General features: G+C 38.2%; 1 protein-coding gene across 23 annotated transcripts in view; it reads left to right on the top strand.

Annotated features, from left to right (window-relative positions):
- The window catches only part of NEK10 (NIMA related kinase 10), a 260598-nt gene that overhangs the window by 75796 nt on the left and 165916 nt on the right, over positions 1-18886 (top strand). For 20 of the 23 annotated variants that reach the window (XM_078354423.1, XM_054247045.2, XM_008983932.4 and 17 more), the window contains 8 exons: positions 472-549; positions 2352-2416; positions 4102-4204; positions 4298-4426; positions 5174-5311; positions 8180-8225; positions 10297-10418; positions 10550-10652. In XM_078354423.1, coding sequence (XP_078210549.1) covers positions 472-549; positions 2352-2416; positions 4102-4204; positions 4298-4426; positions 5174-5311; positions 8180-8225; positions 10297-10418; positions 10550-10652 — 784 coding nt within the window. The remainder of the gene's footprint in view (positions 1-471; positions 550-2351; positions 2417-4101; positions 4205-4297; positions 4427-5173; positions 5312-8179; positions 8226-10296; positions 10419-10549; positions 10653-18886) is intronic. The other 3 variants (XM_078354426.1, XM_078354427.1, XM_078354425.1) reach the window with 1 other exon arrangement.

Genomic DNA, 18886 nt, shown 5'->3' with positions numbered 1-18886 from the left:
TTAAAATTTTAAGATTGTGATTATACTCTTTGGTGTTTAAAAGTGTTATGTGGGCCGGGCACGGTGGCTCACACCTGTAATCCCAGCACTTTGGGAAGCTGAGGTGGGCAGATCACAAGGTCAAGAGCTCAAGACCATTCTGGCCAACATAAAAACCCCGTCTCTGCTAAAAGTACAAAGATTAGCTGGGTCTGGTAGGACATGCCTGTAGCCCCAGCTACTTGGGAGGCTGAGGCAGGAGCAGAGGTTGCAGTGAGCTGAGATTGTGCCACTGCACTCTGGCCTGGTGACAGAGTAAGACTCTGTCTCAAAAAAAAAAAAAAGAAAGAAAAGGGGGTACTTTGACATTTTAAATGTTGTCCTGTAATGTTTACTTCAAGGCCCAAAGTTATACTAACATTTCTTATTTGATGTTAATTTTTCTTTATGCTCGTGTATTACTACTCATAATATGACCCTTTATTCTTTCAGGAAAATGGTGTATATACAATAGCAAAATTAATTTTACCAAATAAACAAAAGAATGCAGCAAAAACTAATCTATTACAGGTAATAAACATGTCTATTATCCTGCAATATAAGGTTATTGAGATCTGGGCTATCTTTGGTAAAATGATCTATGATTTTGTAGAATTTATGGATTAGTACAGGTCTCTGTACTGACTATGAGGGAAAAGTATCTGGTGAGGAAGATTGGCATGGAACCAAAAATGTTAAAACAATGCAGAAGACTTAACAGTGGTTTCTCAGTGCCCATGGGAGAATTAGGTGATTTATTTAGGTGTTTCTTTGCTTATCAATAAGTTCTGGTTTTTAAAAAAATGCATTTCTTATGTATCAGAATATAACAACAGGGAAAATTATTTGGCATCATGGATCTCGACTTGCCAAGTGGATAAGGGGATGTTGGGTGGGGCACCAATTGCGTCTGCTGCAGGGTGGAAGGGTATTCCATGCAGAGGGAAGAGCCTGCACCAAGTATGAAAGCTGTGAGCTTAGAGTGTGCTGAGGGAAGGGTTAGCTGCTCAGTGGGGCTGGGGTGTGTAGTTGCGGGAGGCAGTGCTCCAGGAGATGAGGCCTCACATGTAAGAAAGGGGAACAGTTATGCAGGGTTCTATGTTCATTTTTGATGAGTGGGTATCGGCAGGGTAGGGGCGGGAGGCAGGTCCCTAATGTCAAAATCTGATTAAGCCTTCGCCATAGCTGCAGCTCATCTTTTTCCCCAAGTCATTCTGAAAAGCAAGAAAAAACAATCTTTGTCTCCAATCCATTTTGGTTGAAGAGTTATTCTCCAAAGTGATGGCCAAACCTAGCAAATTCTTTGGGGGTGTCTCTGTGCTGGCGGGCAGGGGTTTTTGGAGAGCTACCAGGGAGAAGGTGCAGGCATGGGACTTGATTTCTTCAGTGCGTCACAGGTGTATGCTGCTGTGCTGGTTAACAGATAAAGACAGATCCCTCCTGCAGATACATTTTGTTAAGCCAGTAGGAGTTTTTTTTTTTTTTTAATTCCAGTTGAAGGGCTTTTGAGGAGTTTGCATGCTCTCCCTTCCTCACAGTCTCCACTGCTCTCACCTGGCTCCTTCATGTCATTCTATTATCAGCCTCATCTCTCTGGGCAATTTTGTTTGGGACCCTTCTGTATTCAGAGCACTGATTTTAGGAAATGATCCCAGATTTGATTCAGCAGACCCTGATCACTCCAATGGTGGCCTATTGTGCAGGCACAGCTGCAGGCTGGGCACACTCTTTTTTTCCCAGTATTACGAAATGTCAGATGTTTATTTTTCCTAGCTAAAGACTCACAGCCCTCTTTCTGAGCATTCTAGGGAGTTACTGCAGATTGTTCTATTTGGGGAATGCTTAAGACTCTTTACTCAAGAGACCAATTTGTCAAGTTTGAGTCCAGTGTGCCTGTGGCTATTTTTACATGTAATCATTTCTAGTGTTTATTTTCTCACAGAAACCATATAAATATTGAGGTATACATAGCAGGCTAGAAACAAAATAAACCTTGAGCTCCTGGAAATCTTTAGACCTTTGGTATTTCTCAGCATTGGAATTTTATTTCTCGTCTCTGTACTCATTTTGTACTTTCTAGAAAGAAATTAATGACGAGTACCGAGTGAAGCAAGGCCAATATTCCTAGCATTCTACAACATAAACACTTTTTAAATCCGGGAATTACCCCAGGTGTTGCTGCTTTTTGTTTTCACTTATAAGCTTTGGCTCCAACTTGGGCCAGCCACATACAATAAAGTCACATTAATGTTTACTTCCTGTTCATTCTTTCCTGAAAACATTTTAATTTGTTGAGCTACCATTTAAGAATCACATATCCTTTTATTTTCTAGTGTTATGCTTTCAGAGCCTTGAGGTTTCTCTTCAGTATGGAAAGAAACAGACCACTCTTTAAAAGGTATGAAGAGAAATATAAATGATCATTAGATTTAGAAGCTTGTTAGATAGAACGGTTTTCACATACTTGGTTTAGATGCAACAGAGGGAAAGTAGTGCATCCGTATGCAAACCACGTGTCTTCAGATTTCTTATTTCACTGACAGAAGTAAGCCACTGTAGTGATTCCGTATCCGGCCGCACTGGATATTAACAGAACGATGATGAAAGAGCATAAACCACTACGTCAATACAACTCTCCTTAATTACATGTGACTACTATGATTTTAGTTTTCTTTTTTGGTAATTAAAGATATTAACATTTTAAAAGGATGACATTAAAATATCAGCTTGTTTTTGTCCAGTTAGAAATTTGAAAGTCAATCTGGTAATTTTCCTTTTTAATTAAAGGGAATTTAATCAAAGGGAAAACAAACTATTTTTCTGTATGTCTTTGATAGTGTAAGAGCACCTTTGAAGGGGAGGATGGACGTTCTCGGGTCAAGTTACTGTGTTGCTGAGCCTGACCGAAAGGTCACCATTTTGGGAAGAAAACACTGGTTCTCTTAATGGTGTTCTGCACACCATCTAGTTGGGTGGATTAGCCAAAATCATAGGCCCAAGTTTTTATTAAAATTTTGTTGATTAGGCAGAATAAACATAAAGTATTAAGTTAATATGCTGTTTTTTTGTTGTTTGTTTTTTCGAAAAGCATGGAACATTGCTTTTTGGCCTTTTGGCTGAGATCAAGTGCAGAAAGCATGGAGCATTTGATGTTGTTACTTTATTTCTATAAGATGCTTGGATTTAGAGAAAAATAAAGTAAAATTAGTTTTTTTTTTTGAGACACAGTCTTGTTCTGTAGCTTCTCCTGCCTCAGCCTGCTGAGTAGCTGCAACTACAGGCATTCACTACCATGCCTGGCTAATTTTTGTATTTTCAGTAGAGACGGGGTTTCACCGCGTTGGCTAGGCTGGTCTTGAACTCCTGAACTCAGGTGATCCACCATCGCAGCCTCCCAAAGCATTGGTATTACAGATGTGAGCCATTGCACCTACCTACTTTATTCTTTATAATCTTTCATTTCAAAGTTCCAAATCATCCATTTTAGTGAACTCAAATATTTTAAAAGCTCTTGAAATCAGTGTCTTGAAAATGATGAATGAATCTCTTTATTTTTCATGTACCAGTATTTTTATTTTCATAAAATATTTAAAAGTTGGGTTCGTATTTACTTCTTACTAAAATCTGAGTCAAATGACATTTGTGAAAGTCCTCCACACTCAGAAAACACCCAATCATCATTTCCTTTTAATATATTCAATACCTATACCCCCAAATATCTTACAAATAAGGTTTTTATATAGTCTGTATCATATCTAATTTTAAATTATGGTAAAAATATTAACATGCCATCTACCTGCTTAAAACATTAAGTGTACAATGTTGTTGACTATAAGCATAAGGCTGTGCAGCAGATTTCTAGAACTTTCTTCTCCATTTGTTTTTTTCTTATCCCTCAAAAACTGTAAATAGTGTGTTTTTTTCAAGAGAAGCTGGGGAGTATTATTCTCCCAACTTTGCTGATAACCAAAAGCAGTTACATTTATTTCATGTAATTAATCAGCAAGTCAGCTGCATTCAAAAGGGAAGTAATGGCCAGTAGTGTCCAAGCTCTACCTTAAGTGTGTGTAATCTTTTCTGTAGACTTTTCCCCACAGACTTGTTTGAGATCTTCATTGACATAGGACATTATGTACGTGATATCAGTGCTTATGAAGAATTGGTATCGAAGTTGAATTTATTAGTGGTAAGTCCAGAGTTTTCAATATCTTGGCAGGCTGTTATGTAGTCAGGATGGAATTTATCACAGGAACACATTTCCTTTTTCTGTTTTGATTAGGAGAATGAACTGAAGCAAATTGCTGAAAATATTGAGAGCATTAATCAGAACAAAGCTCCTTGGAAATATATAGGCAACTATGCGATTTTGGATCATCTTGGAAGTGGAGCTTTTGGCTGTGTTTACAAGGTGACTTCCCCCTTGGGGAACATTTCTGATGCTCCCAACCAAACCGACGTCACACTTGGACACTCATACTCAATCAAATTGGAACTCTTGTCGTAGAAAAATAGCGAACAAATAGACATGAAAATCAGAATGATTGTTTTTGTCAAACAGATAGGGATGGCCACATTTATATTGCTTCAGCTGTCAGCTCTAGAAATTGGCCACTGACTTTTTAACACAAAAGGCATTACTAATCCTTCTCAAAAATATTCAGAATAGCTTGTCCCAATGCATGACGCAATCTCTAAATTAAAACAGCGCTACTAAGTAAAGCAGACGGACCCAGGAGATACCAGTGTTTTGAGCTGAGCTTAATGTAAATACGGCTGCTAATTTAAATGCTCTGTGACTTATTTATATGACTTAGTTACTCATGTGAGTTTGTAAGTCTATCTCTTTCTTCCCCTTTCTACCTCACCTTCCTTGTTTTTGAGACTGAGTTTCGCTCTTGTTACCCAGGCTGGAGTGCAATGGCGCAATCTCGGCTCACCGCAACCTCCGCCTCCTGGGTTCAGCCAATTCTCCTGCCTCAGCCTCCAGAGTAGCTGGGATTACAGGCATGTGCCACCATGCCCAGCTAATTTTTTGTATTTTTTAGTAGAGACGGGGTTTCACCATGTTGACCAGGATGGTCTCGATCTCTTGACCTCGCAATCCACCCGCCTCGGCCTTACCCTGTTCCTTTTCTGTTGCTGTTCTCTATTTTAGGTTAGAAAGCGTAGTGGTCAAAATCTTTTAGCAATGAAAGAGGTCAATTTACATAACCCAGCATTTGGAAAGGATAAGAAGGATCGAGACAGCAGCGTAAGGAACATTGTTTCTGAATTAACAATAATAAAAGAACAGGTAAGTGTTTTTCTTGTTTCTGGAGATGTTTTTCTTAAATAAATGTCATTGCAAGAAAGTAGAGTTGCGGAGCTGTTCCTGACCATGCTGTTTATGATCTGGTTCTATGAGAAATAATTGACATTGAAGCAGTGATATTTTTGCCAGCTTTTTTTCCTAAGGCTTGACACTGAAGCATAAAAACACTGTCTGGAGTTTATATCAGGTCATGGATGCAAAGCAATTGGATTTATGGCACAATGCATCAGATATGAGAAATCCTTTCATTTTCATTGTGAGCATATCTATTCTTTTCTCATTATATTTTAGGATAGTTGGTTACTTGGTTACATACACAGAAATATGATTAAGAGTTTCCTGACTTTTTTCAAGTGGAGCGAAGCTGTTAACATTCCTCAAATGTGGCTTATTAAATCTAAAATGTAGATTTTTCAAGATGGGTTATTATTTATTGGCATGCGCAGAATACTCTGACATAATGTAACAGCTCAATTAACTCTCATTATGAAAGTTTGTTTGAGGAGGAAGAATAAACATTTCAAAGAGAAACGGGATTTCTTTGTGTGATCCAAGAACACATTGGTTTCTTTTTCAGCCTTCCTTATTTGCACATTCATTACAAATACTGTTCATTTATAATTCCTGTGGCGCTGTCAGCTCCGCTGCTTTTTGTCCTCCACTAGTCACATTTGCATAGCATCTGTGTTGGGACGTAAAGAATTCCATAAATATGGTGACCTTTGTTCATCGAAATCGATAGTTCTATTCCAGTTTATATATTATAGTAAATATCATCATTATTAGTCTATTGTATAGTTGACTTTTATAGACTCACACACTAGGCTTTAAAAAGTTCGTTCATGTGTTTATTCGTTGTAGGGTCATCTAGCCTTCCACAGTGTGCTTTTTTGTTGTAGCACAAAGCTAGAACAGGGCTTTTGACCTAAGCCAGTCCACTGTTTTCATTTGGACCCAAATATGGTTATAGTCCTTGCGGGTAAGCCAGGTCCAGAATATGGTTCTGGTTGGTTACCTGGCACCATGTTGTTTAAAATCTGCTGGCCACTTGCTAGTTCATGAAGTAGGTTATTTGTTTTAGCACATTTCCTAAGAAAAGAAACTATCAGACTAGGGCCAGCTACGAGGCATGTGCTTGGGCTTCAAGGTAACTCAAAATTGCTCTCTCACTAGAGGGTCAAACTGATGGAAAGGAGGATACATTGAGTCCTTAAAGGAGAAGGTAGTGGCAGGCAGAAACGAAACAAATGGGGCTAGAATGGGAGAGTACATTAAGCTTAACCATCCAAAATGCAGTGCTTAAAAAGAGGCCTCACAGGACAGTGGGTTATTTCTCTTTCACAGAACAATGCCAAAGTGAGTAAACCAGGTTGGTGGTGTTCTCTGCTCTGTGGGATCGTTTGGGAATGCAGGTTTTCCCTCTCTTCTTGTGCTGTCACCTCCTAGCACACTGTCTTCTTCTGTGTGGTTGAAACTGCCATAGCCATGATCACATTCGAGGAGGGATGAGGAGGAGCATGGACGGCTATTCCCAATGTTTAGGGTTCACACAGGAAGCGCACATGCTTGCTCTCACTTTCCACAGGTCAGAACTGAGTGGTAGCCTCACCCCCCGGCTTCAAGGGAGACTGAGAAGTCCTCTCTAACGGAGAAGCCATGTCCAGCTACAACTGTATCGCAGTGGAGCAGGGCGACAGCAGGTTTAGTGGACAGCTAGCAATCTCTCTGCAAAAAGGCTTTCCGAAAGACCGAAAAGAGATGTCAGCAAGCCATTTGTTGATGTGATGGTGACTGTGCTAAGACAAATTTCATCTAGAAACTCAAATTAGAAGCAAAAACTACCAAAATATTAGCATTCTTCTAGCAAACGATCTTTTTTAAATTAAAAAATTAGAAATTCCACTCACATCCTTAACTTATATTGAAGAGAAATTGCACTAGATACTTTTTTAATATGGTGAGGAAGACTTTATTCGATACTATTGCAATAGAAGTCAGACTATTGTAACAGAGGAGAAAGATTGAACCCAACTCTGAATTCAAGGACAGGACAGCTAGGGGCTCAGAGCCAGTGGTCGGGGTGAGGGGGTCAGTGAGTGGAAGTTTACTAAGAGGAACTTGGTTAGATATCAAGGGTGAGTGGATGAGAAACTTAATTGGATGTCAAGGGTGGGAGATTTTTCCATAAACTGACTTAGCAAGATACAAGTTGCTAAAACTGACGGACCAGGGATGAGGCCTAGTCACCAAGAGGACTCCAAGAAGCCTGACTAAAGTTTGTTTAAGGAGGAAATCCTTGTCAGTTGTTATTGTGGTTTAAACTGAGTTGACTCTTAGATTATGTCATTTTCCCACTAATCATTTTGGAGTGCATATAAAGGAATGGTGTAAATAGACACAAACTCTACATAAATGTTTAGATGGTAGGGAGAGATAAAGAACAATGAATATTTATAGTCAACAGAATTTACCTCATTTTGCTTTTTTCCTGTATGCAGTCTGTGTATGAGATCACAATCCCATACACTCCTTCAGCAAGGAGTGCTAAAGGAATTCTTAAGATTTCTTCTACCTCTGTAGTTCTCTTGGTTAAGTTAGGTAGGAAAGTCAGGTGATAGAACGTTTTAAATTTTATTTAATAAATCCATATAGGAGTGGTATTTTCAGACTGATTTTTAAGCCACATGTTTTTAAACATCACAACAATTTCAATTCGATGATATCTTGAAATGCTTAGTTTTGTAAATAAATATAATTTTTTGTAGGTTTCAAATATGAAGTCTGAGTAGTCAGTGGAGAAATTGTGTTTTGAAGCCGTGCAATACATGTTTGTTATTTATTTTCTTGTAGCTTTATCATCCCAACATTGTACGTTATTACAAAACATTTCTGGAAAGTAAGTATGAGTTTTCATGACATTTCTAAATAAGAAAACATTTTTGTCATGTTTATTTTGTATATTAGAATGTCACAAAAGAAATGTAATCAAGTATTTTATTGACCTTTTTTTGTGAAGATGGCAGTAGATGATCTGAAGGATCACTTTCTCGACTAGTCAAATAGTGATCTCGTCAATGACCTAAAGATAGTTGTAAAATACTTAGCTCATGTGAAAGACACATAAGCCAAAATAGTTATTGCCATTCTCATATACAAAAAAATCACTTAATAGGATCAGGAAAAAAGAAAACGAAAGGATGAGATTTCCTTAAGAAAACAAAGTTGTTTTTGATGACTCAGGTGACATTTTCCCTCCCCAAAGTAAATTGGAGAGAGCTAGGTCTTTGAGATATCTTTTACTTGAAGTTCAGATAAATGCCACAAGGTGGCGATGGAGCCTAGACTGACTGCAGGCAGGCGGGGTTGCTTTCTGCAGGATGGAATGCTGAGCTAGAACCAAAACTCAACTCAGCCGCTCTTTTTTTTTTTTTTTTTTTAAATAGGGCCTATGACAGAAATAATATAAGTATTGATAAACTTTAATGATATGTGTCGTATATCAAATATCGAAATAAATCTCCACTTGAAGAATGAAAGAGATACAAGGCAATGACGGGTTTCCAGGCTACCTCTTTATCAGTGCTATTGTTATTTAAGAAAATCTTTTTTGTGTGACTTTGGCATTTGTTGCGATTTTACCCATCTCCCTTCCCTTAGATGACTCAGAAAAGCTCAGTGCTAAAATTCATGCCGTAAATTCTGTCCCCTTTACTCATTTATTCTTGTTATTAGAATAATTTTCTGTAATTTAGTGCATATCCCTTCAAAAAAGATCAAGGTTGGCTTCTGACTTGTACTGAAGTGACAGAACCTGTCTTAATATAAGAAACAAAAACTTTTATACTACCTGACAGCCTCCAAAAAAAAATGGAAATGGCTTAAAATACTTAAAATATGATAAAATAGATTAGGAAATTGTAATAAAGAAGAATGAAGGATGAGAAAATTGAAAGTAAAGCTAGAGGTAATATTGGTACATGAATGAATATTTCTCGAAATTATGAAAATTAGAAACAATATAAATGTCTATCTGTAGGAGAATGATTAAATAAATTATGATATACCCATATTGTACAAAACCATACAGCCAGCAGAAAGAATGATATGGATCTGTGTGCACTGAAATATAAGGCTGCTTAATGAAAAAAAGCATACATTGCAGAACATATATGGTATGATTCAATTTTTGTAAATATGTTCTACACACATTTTATATACATTCCAAAGTTTCAGAAGACACATATCACATACCATTGTTAATAAATCCTATTGTTTTTACAGGAGGAAGTAGAATTTACTTTTTTGTTTCTTGGCATCCAAAGCAAAGAGATAAAGAGTCACAAAATTCTCCATAGCTATAAGATAAAACCTGGAGAAGTCCAGTTTTCTTTTCTTTTTTTAATTTTTTTACTTTTGAAAGGTATAACAGAAATTTCTCTCATGTGTGTTATTTTCAACTCTGTCATTGCAAGACCATGGAATCATTCCAGTGTAAAATTCCGTAAGGTAAATCTATCAGACTATGAAACAATGCAGTTGAAAATGCAATTTTCTGAATGTCTGACTTGATGTGAGGGTAAATTTCAAATCACTGGGAGGAAGCATGGGCTTACGTGTTCTTCAGGGAATCCTCCATGACTGGAGATCATTTGCTTGTTCTCTGTGGCGCCTTTCAATCATTCCACATCCTGGCATACATAGAAAATGATAATATTTGCCAGTATAAACTCATGCTAAGGGGTTGCCTGTAGCCAGAAGATACTGTTGCTGGGTCCCAGTTTTCCTAAGACCCCCTCTCCTTCACCTCTTCCGGGACTGAGTGGCTCCATATTTTAGCATATCACCCCTAATCCTTTAGTGTTAGTGTCCTCCACAGACATTGGGAAGCTTGAATTCTCATTCCTAAAATATTTCAAGGTGTCTGTATTGAGTTTAAATTTCTATGGCCTTTTGTGATATTTGTATAGATGATAGGTTGTACATAGTTATGGAGCTTATAGAAGGAGCCCCGCTTGGAGAGCATTTCAGTTCTTTGAAGGAGAAACAGCACCATTTTACGGAAGAAAGACTATGGAAAATATTTATACAGGTACGCTTTTCACTAAATTTTTCTTAAAACAGTAAAGCTCTGAGCTGGCTTCTTAGAGACATGCGCAGTAATCATCGTTGGCTTTGTGTACATTGTGGGAAATAAAATGTGTTTTTATTCATTGTTTCAAGCTGTGCTTAGCTCTTCGATACTTACACAAGGAGAAGAGGATTGTCCATAGAGATCTGACACCAAACAACATTATGTTGGGGGATAAGGACAAAGTAACAGTTAGTAAGTATAAACATTTTTAAACTTTTAACTAAAGAATTCCTGAATTAGAATTCCTGAATTCTAGAGTAGCAGTGTCCAACAGAACTTTTGGCACTCATGGGAATGGTCTCTGCCTACGCTGTCCAATATGGTAACCACTTGCCACATGTGGCTATTGGGCACTTGAAATGTGGTTAGTGTGACAGAGGAAATACATCTTAAATTTTAATTAAATGTTTTTTTCTTCTTCTTCTTTTTTTTTTTTTTGACAGGGTCTTGCTCTGTCACCCAGGCTGGAGTGCAGTGGCGTAATCTTGGCTCACTGCAACTTCCACCTCCTGGGTTCAAGTGATTCTTGTGCCTCAGCCTCCCGAGTTGCTGGGATTCTGGGTATCCACAACCACATCCACCTAATTTTTGTATTTTTAGTAGAGACCGGGTTTCACTGTGTTGTCCAGGCTGGTCTCAAACTCCTGGCCTCGTGTGATCCACCACCTTGTCTTCCCAAAGTGCTGGGACTGCAGGTGTGACCCACCACACCTGGCCAAATTTTATTAAATTTTAATTGGGACATTCCTATGTGATGAGTGGGTACCATGCTGGACAGTGACTAGTATAGTTCTAAACAACTGAACTATATTTTGCCCATATGAGAGAGTGAAGTACTCTTAGAATACTTAAGTATTTACTTCCAAAATCAATGGTTTTCAGGTTTTTTTCTTACTGTAGAACACTGCCTCATCAACAAAAGCTTTTTTGACCACCACATGAGCACATTGCTTTGAACCATTTTACTATAGTCTGTACCTTATCAGTGACAATATACACATGGGGGGCTATGAAACCTCTAGCTATTTGTATATTTCAACAGAGTTTTTATCACAATTTTTTTCATCTATAGCAGGTGGGCTTAATGCTGGATAAAATTTTGCAAATTAGAAGGTTCATTTTCTCTTCCCAGTTGTTTAATTCTTAATCATAACTTAAAATTAAGTTTTTAGCTTAGGATGACATATTTATATGCTGATATATCAATTTATAAGTTAATAAGGATTATTATAAATTGTGTTTTAATTTTATAGCAAATAGTATATATACATATATATTTATATATATACATATATAATATATTGTGTATGTATGTGTGTGTGTGTGTGTGTGTGTGTGTATATATATATGTGTATATATATATATAAAACAGAAATTTTTTTTTTTTTCGAGACGGAGTTTTGCTCTTGTTACCCAGATTGGAGTGCAATGGCGCAATCTCGGCTCACTGCAACCTCCGCCTCCTGGGTTCAGGCAATTCTCCTGCCTCAGCCTCTTGAGTAGCTGGGATTACAGGCACGCGCCACCATGCCCAGCTAATTTTTTTTGTATTTTTAGTAGAGACGGGGTTTCACCATGTTGACCAGGATGGTCTTGATCTGTTGACCTCGTGATCCACCCACCTCAGCCTCCCAAAGTGCTGAGAATACAGGCCTGAGCCACCGCACCCGGCCAAAAAATATTCTTAAATGGCTATTCAGGCCATACTTTCTGAGTAGTAGCCAGCTCTGCATTTTATTTTCTTATGAAGATCAGCTATAACCATTTCATTGCATCGCATTTAAATGTCTTAAGCTTAATCTTTTATTGCATTAGCCTGTTTCTATTTCTAAACTTATGTTTACTTTCTTTAATCATTATCACACACCCAAATGGTTTTCAAAATAAGGAGCTTATAGAAGAAAACAGTTTTATGCCCCAGTCCTTTGAAACCCCTAGTTCTGTTCTCACAAAACAGCCACTTTTCCACTTTTTATTGTTTTTCTTATGGTATTTGATTTTCTGTTGTAATAGGTGAAAATTTAGTTTTCTTTCTTCTTCTTCCCCATCTACCATCCTGCCAGTACAGTTACAGCAGAATTCTATGTTATTTCAATATTCAATGTTTACGTTATTGTCGCTGTGTAATACTGTTCAGGGTTGATTACCTATCCTTTCTCATAGATTAAACAATCTATGAGATTGCTTTTGTTTTTCTTAGAGTTAATGATTGCCTTCTTTTTTGTTTGCGTTCCTGGTTTTCTTTGTACCTATCATTTGCTTTTCTTTCAAATCTTCCAGAAGAATTATAAAGCCCTCTCAGTTCCACTTCCACGTGCTCAAACTAGCGCTCCCTCTTCTGTCCTCCTGGACTCCTCCTTCCTGCAGCTGCTTGTTGAGTGCACTCTGGGTTTCCCTTTAGGCCTGCTGCACAGCCGTTGTCATGGAACTATTATTTGTTCGCCTTCGGACTGTAGACTCTGTTTCTTATGTTCTGTGTCTTTTTCTTTGTAAACGACCCTGCTCTGCTGGAGTATGCCTTCCAGTACTTTTCTAACAAAGACTGCTTTGGGAGTTATGTTTTTTGGATGCTTTCTTGCTGCACATATTTTTATGGGACCCTCTTATTTGACTAGTAGTTCAGCTTGGTATAGTATTCTCAGATGAAAGACTTTATTCTCTCAAGTTTTAAAGGCATTTCTCCAGTCTTCTAGTATCTAGTTTTGCTGTCAGGAAATCCAGTGTTCTGATGCTTCTTTCTTGATACATGAGCTAGTTTATCACTCCGGAAAAGTTCAGAATGTTCCCTTTATCTACTGCTTTGGATGGGCCTTTAAAATTAAATGTGTCTGTAGCTAGGTGCGCTCTTCAGTCTGGAGACTTAAAGCTTCAGTCCTGGGAAGTTTTTCTGCATTATTTCTTCACAAGTTTTCTCCCTTCTGCTGTCTCTGTTTTCATTTTTGGAATTCTTTTTAGTCTCATCATATGTACAAAAGGATCTCCTAATTTAAAAAATAATTCTCTTAGTTTTTAACTGTTTGTCTCTTTGATGTAATTCAGTTATTTCTTCACCTTATTTTTTATTCAATTGAATATTAAATTTATCATATTTTAATTTACAAAAATTCTATCTTATTTTATGTTTTATTTTTATGGAATCTTGTTTTTATTCTCTCTCAGGGTAATAGAGACTTTTTTTCTTCAGCATTCTTAATTGTTTATCTTCTGAGGCTGTGTGTGTGTGTGTATGTGTACATATATGTGTGTGTATATAAATGTGCACACACACATACACACATAATACAGATGTAACACTAAGTAGGAGTATATATACACATTTTGTTCCTTCTTACTATTATCTTTCTTTCTGGCTGGGGGCTTTTCTCAACTGTCTTCTGATCCTGGGCTGGCCTTTGGTAATTTTGAGGAAGGCATGAGAAAGGCTGTCAAAGCACTCACTGTGACTTCCAGTTGAGGCTGTCATCTGGTGGCCTTCCTTACAGCAAAATGGACATTTTTCTTTGAAGACTCCAAAATCAGTCTCTAAACTTTTTTTTTTTTCTAGAGAATACTCTTTGAATATCTTGCCTGGGGGTATGTGCATCTGTTTGCTGTCATTCTGGGAGCAGCATGGACAACCAGAGCTCAGGGAACCACATTCAGTTTATAGATTTTCATTGAATTCTACTGTGCTTGGTTCCTTGCTGGTTTATTTATTTGAAAAACGAATATTTTCTGTCGGTGGCAGAGGGTGCTTGATTTGCTGGCTGTGTGTGTGTGGGAGGGCACCTGGGAACTTGATCTCAATTCCATGTATTGAGCTTTTTGCTTCTCTTCTATCCTGGATGGCACCCTGGGGCTCTGCAGGGTAAGTTGGTTCCCTTTAGCCTTCCTCCTCTAGGCACATGGGTGGGATTTTTGCTTTGCTGAATATGGCACCATCAGTTTCTACTTTCCATCTGCCACACATTTATTGGAATATTTCATCCTCTGTCCTTGCCAAGCCCATTCTCATTGTTCTGTGAGTTAATAATATTCCAAAGAATATGCCCCATCCCAGCTTTTTTTTTTTTTTTTCATCTTAGCTGGGTTTGAGATTTAAAGGAGATAAAAACATATGATCAACCCACCTTTTAACCCAAAATGGGCAACCTAGTTTCATTCTATGTCTACACGTTTGACTTAAGACATCCCATTTTCATGTTGACTCTCTAATAAATACATATATTTCTGCTTGCATTCAAGTCATATGGGACTCCCTAGAAAAAGTTGCTTTGTTTTACAAAAATAAGCAAACCTTTGTTTTGACCTTCTCTGTCCTGCCTCTTAATGTCATTTTATTCAATCTTATTAATATTTATCAGAGTTCTACTTAGGAGTTATAAAATTAAAAAATTACTTCCACATTTTAAGATTGTTTATCTTCAAGTGCAGCAGTATTTTCCTAGTTTCAAATAAAACAGCAGCACAGGTGTTGGTGGCATATTGGTGAGGCTAGCAGCCATCAGATACAGGAGCAGTGCGCTCAGAATGAAATCCTAGCCTGCCTCATTTCCCTTCGCTACAACAATTGTGTGGTCAGGGCATTGATGTGCTCCCATTATTTTTAGTGAATATAAAATGATTTTATGACTGAAAAGATAATCCACAGAGATTTGGTGTCATGCTTTAAAAAATATTTTAATAGTGCTGAAATATTTTCAGTGTCTATATCTATTGAAATAATGTAGATACGTCCATTAAGTCTCTGATCTTTAAGAGCGATTATGGTTAAGTTAAAACCCTGAAGCATTAATATAAAGCAAAGTGTATAAAATTTCCATATTTTAGGAAGTTGAATGCAATTGCAGTTGGTAGAGCTAATGAGAACAGGCTGGCTGCTGTGGCTGTGAGATCATGTCACCACAGAGAGGCAGCCTTGCTATGTTTTATGTTTCTCTTTGCTTGTGCTAGAAGGTTTATCTACTTCCAGAAGAGAAACACAGAATTGCCAAATGATGTTGAAGATGCCTAAGACAAAGTGTGCTGAAAATGTGATCAGAACAAAAAGCTTTCCAAAAACCACGATTTTCATCCTCACATTTTTTAAAATATAGATGAATTAAATGTAAGATTGATGTTGGTTTGCAATTAGTTATAGTAAGCCTTGACGGCTGGAGTTTGCTTTCATGAGGAAGCAGAGTAGAAGGTACTAACATATTCTGTTATGCTTAGTTTTACAAATGCTGGCTATTTTTAAGTCTAAATATATTTTCATTTGAAAGACTATGTTTTGATGACATGTGCTGTGATGCTCGTTCAGGTCTTGCTCCTGCATTTATCCACAGCCTTTGAAGCCACATAAGGGAACAGACCCCGTTTCAGTGGCACATGGGGTAAAACACAGTCAACATTTGCCCTAAATGCTGTAAGTGCCTGCCAAGCAAGGTCTGTATTGTGCCATCACATTAAAGAATGACTCTTGAGGGAATATGGTAAAAGTGAACTCACCCTTGAACCCAAAGTTCCATATTTCTTGACCTTTTCAAATACCCACATTTTAATGTAAACCCTTCATGTCCCCTTGTCTCCTCTGCTTTCAAAGAAAAAAGAAAAAACAAAACTCATTTAATTGTAGTTAATAGATTTCAGATATGGGCTTTAGTACATGACTCGGAAGGTCACATGTTCATCTTGCAAACAAACGGGCTGTGCAAATTTCTGTTTCTTAAGTGATATTTGGCAGCGGCTCTGATGGTAACAACAAGAGAAAACCTGATTCCATGTAAAGTTTATCAAAGGCTCCAAGTCTCATCAAATGGCATCACATGCCAGGCATTGCAGGGATAGATGTGAGATGAAAACCATGGTTTCTGCTCCCTGAGCTCACAGTCTTATGGGGAGACTTCTGTTATTCGCTTTGCAATTACTTTCCTAGCTGCCACATCCTGCAAGTGAGCACAGCGAGTATGACGGACATAAACGCTGTCTTCATGAAGCTTGTTCTATTACAGAGTGATTAAGGCTAGAGTGTTTATGCAAAATACTGTAACAAGTAACAAGTAATCTGAAAGTCTCAACAGCTTAAAACAGTGGCAAACTGTAGCCATTGGGACAAATCGAGCTGTGGCCTATTACGATATGTACTGCAAGTTAAGAATGGTTTTTATATTTTTAAATGCTTGTTGAAAAAAAGAATATATGACAAAAACCACATGGGTCTCGCAAAGTCTAAAATGTTGACTATCTGGCCTTTACAGAAAAGTTTGTCTGCCCCTGACTTAACAAGATTCCTATCCTGCTAATGCTACACGTCCATTATGTGCCAGTAAGGGAGCTTCCTCTGTACTTGCTTCTACAGCACAGAGAAAGGAAAGACAGAACATGAGAAACGATGCCTTGGCTCTTAAAATTTCTGCCCCAAAGTAACTAATGTTTTGCCTCTACTTGGATTTCACTGGTCAAAGGAAGTCGGGTTTAACAGGATGTGGATACCTTTCTCCCCAGAGGGAATATGAATGAATGATTGTATAGTCTAAGACAGCCACATAAGCATAAGGGAAAATGTGACTAGCTTTGCCTTAGGGATATTTTGGCGCAGAGTTAACCAGGAAAAGTAAGAGCAGTTAATGCAGAGGCATAGCACATGCAGGGGATAGGGACATGAAGGAATATGCTGTGTCTAGGGACTCTCAGGGTGTTTGGTGTCGATGTAGTATATTCCTGTCAAGGAATATACTGTGTCTAGGGACTATCAGGGTGTTTGGTGTCGATATAGTATATTCCTGTCAAGGAATATACTGTGTCTAGGGACTATCAGGGTGTTTGGTGTCGATGTAGTATATTCCTGTCAAGGAATATACTGTGTCTAGGGACTATCAACGTGTTTGGTGTCGATGTAGTATATTCCTGTCAAGGAATATACTGTGTCTAGGGACTATCAAGGTGTTTGGTGTCGATGTAGTATATTCCTGTCAAGGAATATACTGTGTCTAGGGACTATCAGGGTGTTTGGTGTCGATGTAGTATATTCCTGTCAAGGAATATACTGTGTCTAGGGACTATCAAGGTGTTTGGTGTCGATGTAGTATATTCCTGTCAAGGAATATGCTGTGTCTAGGGACTATCAGGGTGTTTGGTGTCGATGTAGTATATTCCTGTCAAGGAATATGCTATGTCTAGGGACTCTCAACGTGTTTGGTGTCGATGTAGTATATTCCTGTCAAGGAATATGCTGTGTCTAGGGACTATCAGGGTGTTTGGTGTCGATGTAGTATATTCCTGTCAAGGAATATGCTGTGTCTAGGGACTCTCAACGTGTTTGGTGTCGATGTAGTATATTCCTGTCAAGGAATATACTGTGTCTAGGGACTATCAAGGTGTTTGGTGTCGATGTAGTATATTCCTGTCAAGGAATATACTGTGTCTAGGGACTATCAGGGTGTTTGGTGTCGATGTAGTATATTCCTGTCAAGGAATATACTGTGTCTAGGGACTCTCAGGGTGTTTGGTGTCGATGTAGTATATTCCTGTCAAGGAATATGCTATGTCTAGGGACTATCAAGGTGTTTGGTGTCGATGTAGTATATTCCTGTCAAGGAATATACTGTGTCTAGGGACTATCAAGGTGTTTGGTGTCGATGTAGTATATTCTTGTCAAGGAATATACTGTGTCTAGGGACTCTCAACGTGTTTGGTGTCGATGTAGTATATTCCTGTCAAGGAATATACTGTGTCTAGGGACTATCAAGGTGTTTGGTGTCGATGTAGTATATTCCTGTCAAGGAATATACTGTGTCTAGGGACTATCAGGGTGTTTGGTGTCGATGTAGTATATTCCTGTCAAGGAATATACTGTGTCTAGGGACTATCAGGGTGTTTGGTGTCGATGTAGTATATTCCTATCAAGGAATATACTGTGTCTAGGGACTATCAGGGTGTTTGGTGTCGATGTAGTATATTCCTGTCAAGGAATATACTGTGTCTAGGGACTATCAAGGTGTTTGGTGTCGATGTAGTATATTCCTGTCAAGGAATATACTGTGTCTAGGGACTATCAAGGTGTTTGGTGTCGATGTAGTATATTCTTGTCAAGGAATATACTGTGTCTAGGGACTCTCAACGTGTTTGGTGTCGATGTAGTATATTCCTGTCAAGGAATATACTGTGTCTAGGGACTATCAAGGTGTTTGGTGTCGATGTAGTATATTCCTGTCAAGGAATATACTGTGTCTAGGGACTATCAGGGTGTTTGGTGTCGATGTAGTATATTCCTGTCAAGGAATATACTGTGTCTAGGGACTATCAGGGTGTTTGGTGTCGATGTAGTATATTCCTGTCAAGGAATATACTGTGTCTAGGGACTATCAGGGTGTTTGGTGTCGATGTAGTATATTCCTGTCAAGGAATATACTGTGTCTAGGGACTATTAGGGTGTTTGATGAGGGAGCCTTGGTGGGTGAGGTGCT

The sequence above is a fragment of the Callithrix jacchus genome, chromosome 17 (assembly GCF_049354715.1).
Source record: "Callithrix jacchus isolate 240 chromosome 17, calJac240_pri, whole genome shotgun sequence".
NCBI classification, from domain to species: Eukaryota; Metazoa; Chordata; class Mammalia; order Primates; family Cebidae; genus Callithrix; species Callithrix jacchus.
Note: the sequence above shows the minus strand (reverse complement) of the source record. Positions and strands in the feature narration are given on the sequence as shown.